This window comes from Schistocerca serialis, chromosome 12 (genome assembly GCF_023864345.2).
Source record: "Schistocerca serialis cubense isolate TAMUIC-IGC-003099 chromosome 12, iqSchSeri2.2, whole genome shotgun sequence".
Lineage (NCBI taxonomy): Eukaryota > Metazoa > Arthropoda > Insecta > Orthoptera > Acrididae > Schistocerca > Schistocerca serialis.
In genome coordinates, this window is record NC_064649.1 from 87,926,858 (window position 1) to 87,934,657 (window position 7,800).

The window sequence follows — 7,800 nt, forward strand, 5'->3', positions numbered from 1 at the left end:
CAAAACACTTTATGAAGTCCAGAAGTGTACAAATGTCTGTTAGACAAATTTAATTTAGTGCATGGGATAAAACTGTGAAACGCCTTTAGACTATATTGTCACTTGAAGGATAAGTCTTTAGATAAATTAAAGGCTATCAATTTTCAAAAGACAGAGTAAGTTTGTTAACATGCTGTATTGAAATCTGATACTAACGGATGGACTTTATATATGACATTCAACCATTATGATAGGCTGGTTATGGAATGGTTGAAATGAGCAACATGTAAACTGCAAGAAAAATCATTTACCGGCAGATTTCAAACAATCTACACCTTCAAGTCCATTTTTTTGTTTTCTGCAACTGCCATTTCCCCTCGACCTTTGTATTTCTTACCTCCAGCAATTTGAAACTAACTGAACCGTGCATTACCTAGCATATTAGGTTTTAATACACATCAGTGTAATCTTTTTGGGTTAAAGTAACAGTCTAGATTGCTATGATATTTTATTAGTGACCAGTTTTGACTTCATGTCTAAATCAATTTCAGAATGATTCGGCTGCTACTGGAAGTTCCTCTGATGCTCATGCAGCAATGAAGTCTTAAGCTGCTGGAGCAGTTTACAATCGTGTTTACATACAAGCATCAGAGGAGCCATCAACAGAAAAATGGTGCTGACTGAAGCTTACTTCTACATGAAAACCCATCATTAACAAAATTTCATTGCAACCTAGACTGCTGTTTTAGTCCACCTGTAACGCTACTCTGGACCATGTTGGCCAACTTCAAATATTTTGATCACCCATCTGATTTCAAGATAACACCTGCTACCAAAATCTAATTTTGTATGCTTTAGTAATTCTATCGATAAGACTGGAGCGAACCGCTTAATTTTATAACATAGCCAAGTGCACTACAAACTAATCTTTCTGGCTGAACAATATTACAAACCAGATTTTAAGGAAGTTATTTATTAACTGATACAGTTATTCTATGAAAACAGCTCTAATGTTCAACAAGTACAAATACTGAACCATGCCATTTTATAGTCTTTTTCATCAATGTTTACAACATAAATATATACATACACAGACTACAAAATGGGCAAACCGGAATTTTTCTTCTTCAGCTGACTAGCCAAAATGCACTGAAATTACTTCTAACAGCAGCATGGAGTGATGCATCACAACAGGGTAATGGACACATTACATAAAAAAATCAGATAGTCACAAACTGGACAATCCACAGTTGTTCGATTCTTCTTACACATCACGAATCACCTGGCAACACAAATTACAGAGAATATGTAAGGCAATTTAGAAATATCCTTAAATCCTAACACATATGAATGTAACAGCACTGCAGGTCAAAGACTGCATTTTCATGGATTACATTATTTTTGTAACCAATCATCCGTCATTTATAATTTTATAGCTAAAAAAGTAGGTTTAGCATGCAGCCAACATTCGACAATATTCTTTGTATCTACCAAATGCAACTCAGGCAATGGTACTGAAAACTCTTGTCACTTGACTACGGAAAATCAATCACCAAGTCATTTTAATCAACGTATATAATCAATATTTGTTAATACCTCACTACAAATGCTTTGAAAACCATGAAAAAATATGTAACAAAAATTTCACAGTGATTACTACCACCTAAATTTATTAAGAAACAGGAAAGTTTGCAGGGTTGTGTGTTTTGGGCAGCTATTTCCATGAATCCATATGGGAGCCATAAACGTGGAACCTTTATTGATAACGAAATGCATACAATAATTTAGTGACACGTACTATTTAACTACGACGATTCTGCAAGCTTCTCAGCCTTCTGAACAACCTCTTCGATGGGCCCCACCATATAGAATGCTACCTCAGGTAAGTGGTCATATTCACCATTCAAGATCTGCTTGAAACCCTGCAACACACCAAATACAAAGAGTAAGTTTATGATAATTGCAAATATTTATCACCAAATCTTCAGGTCATGTATTTTTCTAAAAATCTGAATTACCTTGATGGTTTCCTCAAGAGGGACCAGTTTTCCTGCATGGCCAGTGAAGACCTCAGCCACTTGGAAAGGTTGCGATAGGAACCTCTGGATTTTCCTGGCTCGGGCCACAGTCAGTTTATCCTCCTCAGACAACTCATCCATACCCAGGATAGCAATGATATCTTGCAGAGATTTGTAGTCCTAAGAAATTAAACCATTCGTTACTTGCACACTAAACAAGAAAAAAAGACTGTTTTAGTCTACAAAATGCCAAATTATGCAGACTTAGTACAAGCTCTGCAGATTTGCATCTGTGAGCTTCCACTTAAGTACTTTGTAGACCAGCTAGGCAAAAATCAATGACCCTGCACATCTGGTTAACACATCACCTATAAAAGAAGTATTACAAAATACTTTCTCTGATGTCAACTTTTGTTGTCATCTACATCAATGAGGACCACCTCTTAAGATCCGTAAAAGTGACACTACCATTTTTGTTGTAATTGTGATATGGATGATTTTATTACCCATTCCAGAATATTTAATGTCCTAATGTGGGTCTATGGGACGATATGTCTTAACAGACTTACTACACTGAATCACAAAATTCTTGCAAATGATTACGAAGTATATTTTGAATTTCAAATGTGACCACATTCTAACAACTCAGATTTCAAATAAAATAGAAGGGTAATACACATTAACTACTTTATACTGTTTGCACTACAAAACTGGAATACTATTTTTAAAATATTTACCTGCAATATCTTTTGTACTCCTCGAGCAACATTGTAGTGCTCCTGCCCAATGATGTTAGGGTCCATAATTCGGGAGGTGGAGTCCAAGGGATCCACAGCAGGATAGATACCCAGCTCAGCAATAGCACGCGACAATACAGTCGTGGCGTCCAAGTGAGCAAATGTGGTGGCAGGAGCTGGGTCAGTCAAATCATCAGCTGGCACATAGATGGCCTGAAAATCAAAGTGCCAGATGAGATCCTTGACCTAACAAGCCTTAATTATGAAATTGAGTTATGGGTTATGTATCAAGTCAAAGAATTCTTTTATTACATCTATATTATGTTACAAACAAGAAGCAAATATCAAAAACATTTACAAAGAATGAGCTTTTAAGGAAGCGTACCTGTACTGATGTAATTGACCCCTTCTTTGTGGTCGTGATTCTTTCCTGCATGGTACCCATGTCAGTGGCCAGTGTGGGCTGGTAACCTACAGCAGAGGGGATACGACCCAACAGGGCAGATACCTGGAGAGAAAAACATTGTTTAAGATACAGTATATTATTACAAGTAGCTAATAATTCACATCAATTTCTAGAAGATCCAACTGAATCAGATGGACACATCTTAGATGCTTCTATTTCAACTAGAGCAACATCAAACTCTTGATAAACGGAATTACACACTGAACTAGTTCGGAATACAAGCATTCCGTAAAACAAGTTTACAGTGGTAGCTATCAACAAGTTTATCAGTTGTTTACAATGTCAAGAGTACACAAAATTTTCACATTTCATTCCAGACAGCAATGAATTATTTGATACATACTCCAGATAATTTCTACTTCCAAAACATTCCACACCTCATTTGTTCTAAATATAACGAGCTAATTTGGATATCATTAATGCAGCCAAACAGCAACTTTAAGGAAATTATTCAAACAAACGGGATTAAGTGGTCTGTGTGAAATGTCCAATTTCTATCACTGAACGTTTCAAAGTGGCAGAAAATATTCCCTCACTACTCACTGCGCATTAATGTTCGACATACATTGCTTTCATACTATTTCTGTGACTACTGATAAGGGATGATTTAAAGTAAGTTACATACACTGTTTCTCGAATTTCTGTGAGCACACCAGCCTCAACTTAGTTAAGACTGATGAAGCAATACGTCTATACGTTATTTTTATCACCCACATAATTTTTACTCAGTGAAAAAAAGTCTGCCTTCACAACAAAGAAAATCCATGATCTTCAAAACTATTATGGCACAAATACCATTTATGTTTTCTACGGAACATTTTACTACAGAAGATAACATTACTCAAGATTCTTACCTCTGACCCAGCCTGGGTGAATCTGAAGATGTTGTCAATGAAAAGCAGGACATCCTGTCCCTCCTGGTCTCTGAAGTATTCTGCCACAGTCAGTCCAGTCAGCGCAACTCTAGCACGGGCACCAGGTGGTTCATTCATCTGCCCATACACCAGCGCTACCTGCCAAAGAAACAAAATTGAATGACTTGCTCAGCATCCAAAAAAAAATTGTTTCAGGTGGTTAAAACTGTACAGGTGTACTTTACCTTTGAGGTCTTGTCCTTCAGTGAGATGACACCAGACTCAATCATTTCATGATACAAGTCATTACCCTCACGCGTTCGTTCACCAACACCGGCAAACACTGAGTAACCACCATGGGCCTTGGCAACATTATTGATCAGCTCCATAATCAATACAGTTTTGCCTACACCAGCACCACCAAAAAGTCCTAAACACAGTATATGAATTCAATTAAGTCCATTTCATCCAGGAAAACTCTCAACTGCTACAATCAGTTTCTTTAGTCTTAACTGTAAAATTATTTAACAACACTTTGCAAATGAAATAAGGATTAAAGTATAAACCACAATTCTAAACACTAACTCTTTGGTCCTTGCTTTCTTGAACAAGATAGCAATATTATGGCTATTACTAAGTCTTACTTACCAATCTTTCCACCCTTTGCATATGGAGCAAGTAGGTCCACCACTTTGATGCCAGTAACCAGAATCTCTTGTTCCACACTCATGTCCACAAATTCAGGGGCATCAGCATGGATGGCAGCATACTTGTCAGTGCTTATGGGCCCCCTTTCATCAATGGGTTCTCCTACAATTCCACAAGTATTTAGTAAAATTTCACATTTCTTACTTCTCAGGAATATCATTGATCACCTTTTCTATTATCAATGTTAACACAAAACATAAGTAATTACCATTAAAAAATTAATTGTACTGAGAATTAAGTCCTCATCAAACATTGTTTTCAATATTTAAGCATTGCCTCAGATTTTCAAACTTACACAACCAAAAATAAAAATTTAACCAATAACCTCATTTTTCACAAAAATTAGATATTTAACAGTAAATGTTTCCGAAGTTTCTTTAAAAATAATTAGGCTACCTTACACGAATATTAAGTTGTTGCCATCTTCTGCACAAAAGTTATCATTATTCAGTCATCTTAACAGGGCATAACATTTATGTGCTTAAAACAAAATTACCACTTGCAGTCATACTAATAACCGCAGTAGGTTGATTGTTACATGCTACATGAACAGCTTAGTTCACTGTGAAGTATTTTTAAAATGGCACCAATCACTGCCAAAGCATAACTGAACTTTGCACTATTCCCTTTACTGTCATGCATATGCTACAATTGTGTCAATTTTTGTCGTCTACAATGACATGCCAAAAGTATGACTTAGGAAGGGGTCAGGTGAATTAACCACATGAAATTCATTTCAATATTTAGAAAACTTACCAATGACATTGATAATTCGGCCCAAGGTTTCTGCACCTACAGGAATACGAATGGGGGAACCTGAGTCCAGCACAGCCTGGCCTCTCACAAGACCCTCAGTACCATCCATGGCAATTGTTCGTACTGTGTTCTCACCTGTTTCAGATGAAAACACATTTGCAACATTACATTACATCAGCACGTGTCAAAGCTACATCTACATCAAACATGCCTTTTAATTCATTACCATAAAAGTTAGCACAAAGAAATAGCATGTATCTAATCAGCTGATACCTACAGATAAAGTTGACAGAAGCAGTCAGAGCCTGACATTCCAATGAAAAAAATTTTACTCTGCAAGTAATGTTAAGCACAGTTTCTAATAACATACCAAGATGCTGTGCCACCTCCAACACCAGCCTTGGTGTTCTGTTCTGCACTTCCAGGGCATTGAGGATGGGGGGCAGACTGTCTTCAAACTGTACATCCACAACGGCTCCGATTACCGCCACTACCTTCCCTTGAGCACCTGCAGATTTTGCTTTGGGCTGAGTTGCTGCCCATCGGCGCTGCTGGCCTGTTGGAAAATTTCCTCATATTTATTGTGGGATACAGAATGGGAAAATAATGGCAAATTATGATGAATTAAATTTACAGCATGTAATTAATAGTGATTATCTTTATGAACAGGTTTCTACATGTTTACATAAATATTGAACCCTCCCCCTGAAATGGGGCATATACAACTTTTTGTGTCAGCTGAAATACAGGTCTCAACTGGTCAGTTTTATCCACAAAAACTAACAAACATACGTCTGAAAATCAAAGATCTACAAGTGATCCATAAATAACATGTTCAGAATTTGCTGCGGTCCTTTAAACTGCCCCTTCAGTTCGAATACTTTCTCATAATAAGATTATTACTCGGAAAAAAATCGCCTTTAGCGAGTTTCAGCGCCGAAAGTACTGTCGTAAAACTGCTTTTCTTTCGTTGAAAGACCACAGTCACTACCTGCCAAGAAAAATTTTTACGATGGAGACCAATTCCTTCCGCGGAACGTATGTACGAAATAGTGCTTATGAACATGATAGTATCCGCGACAAAACAAAAAAAACTTCACTGCAGTTTAATTTTCCGCTCCTGCGACCACTGTCTGTACTGGTCAATGAAGAAAAAACTGGCTATCACGTAATAAAGTTACAAAAAGACCCGGTACATACTGACTCACTGCAAATATAAGTGATTTGCTATCAAAATTACAAATCGACATTAACGCGACGTGAAAAACCTACAAATAAAGACTCTCAATCGTCAAAATAATGTAAGGAAAGAACCACATATTTCCACACACACTTAGATCTGCCGTTACCCGCAAGGTACTCCCATTACCGCACAGCCTATAATTATACTCATTCAGTAACGAACTTCAAGCACGATTAAACAGTAAAACTTTACTTACTATTCGTAGATAAAGCTGATAATGCATTAACGGAATCATTCTGAAGTTTATTTGCAAGGAAAGAGGGTTTAAAACCCTTGAGTAAGCCAGCAGTCGCTCTCACTACGCTCGCCATCTTGAGACAGAGCCCATCCGAGAGGAAGGGACAAGTGGATTGATCGCGGAAGCAAGGGCGTAGGGTCAAACGTGATGGTCAACAGTCTTTCGTATTTGATTACAGTTCAACATGCTTCTTTTAAACATAGAATTGTAAACTATAAACAAAAATATCATTTCATATCATCTACTGATTATGAATAAATACAATTTACGATATTAACAAATATGCGCTTGAATCTCATTGTATTACGTAACGGATAGAGTATCGATTTTTCTGTACGATCAAATTTTTCTAATCCAAAATTGGAATTTCTGCGGTGAAATGAGAATAGATTCACACGACTTATATTCTTTCCATGGCTAAGTCCACTATGATGTGACATATACTCATATTAAATAACTTTTGCAACCACCTTTTTGAGCCTTCGATAGCTTTCGATATTGAAATATGTATGTATTATACTTCGTCAGCACGACAGGGAGAGGTAGGTTAAAAACCAAACTAAGATCTATTTCAGTCTCAAATAACTTGAAAACAAAGAGTAATTATGTCTGCACAAGACAGCTACCTTTTTATACATCGACAATAACGTAACTACTTAGCGCAGAGGTGATGATTACTAGGCTTTTTATCATTGAAACGATCGACTTTGCAGAACATTCGTATCACATCTGCGCAGACAGATCGTTGCGTGTGAACAGAAGATTTGCACCAACCTGAGGTGTGTGCAAACCTGGAAGTTG

At 37.0% G+C, this 7,800-nt stretch overlaps 1 protein-coding gene across 1 annotated transcript; it reads right to left on the bottom strand.

Moving 5' to 3' along the window:
• Positions 1 to 936: 936 nt before the first annotated feature.
• On the bottom strand, positions 937 to 7,116 carry LOC126428136 (ATP synthase subunit beta, mitochondrial). Its single transcript, XM_050090037.1, has 11 exons — positions 6,958 to 7,116; positions 5,889 to 6,074; positions 5,519 to 5,653; positions 4,703 to 4,864; positions 4,300 to 4,484; positions 4,055 to 4,213; positions 3,120 to 3,242; positions 2,735 to 2,947; positions 1,998 to 2,177; positions 1,778 to 1,901; positions 937 to 1,261 (listed from the first exon to the last, which is right to left on the bottom strand). The coding sequence occupies exons 1-10, from the start codon at positions 7,070 to 7,072 to the stop codon at positions 1,785 to 1,787; spliced, it is 1,575 nt and encodes a 524-aa protein (XP_049945994.1). The 5' UTR covers positions 7,073 to 7,116; the 3' UTR covers positions 937 to 1,261; positions 1,778 to 1,784.
• Between the last annotated feature and the right edge of the window lie 684 nt (positions 7,117 to 7,800).

What these genes read in the sequence shown, in the direction of transcription:
- LOC126428136 (XM_050090037.1), bottom strand. Translation starts at nt 7,072, where the DNA reads ATGGCGAGCGTAGTGAGAGCGACTGCTGGCTTACTCAAGGGTTTTAAA. An exon ending in CCGAATTATCAATGTCATTG is followed by an intron (nt 4,865 to 5,518) that starts GTAAGTTTTCTA and finishes GTGGAATTGTAG; the next exon opens with GAGAACCCATTGATGAAAGG. An exon ending in GGTCAATTACATCAGTACAG is followed by an intron (nt 2,948 to 3,119) that starts GTACGCTTCCTT and finishes TTTGATTTTCAG; the next exon opens with GCCATCTATGTGCCAGCTGA.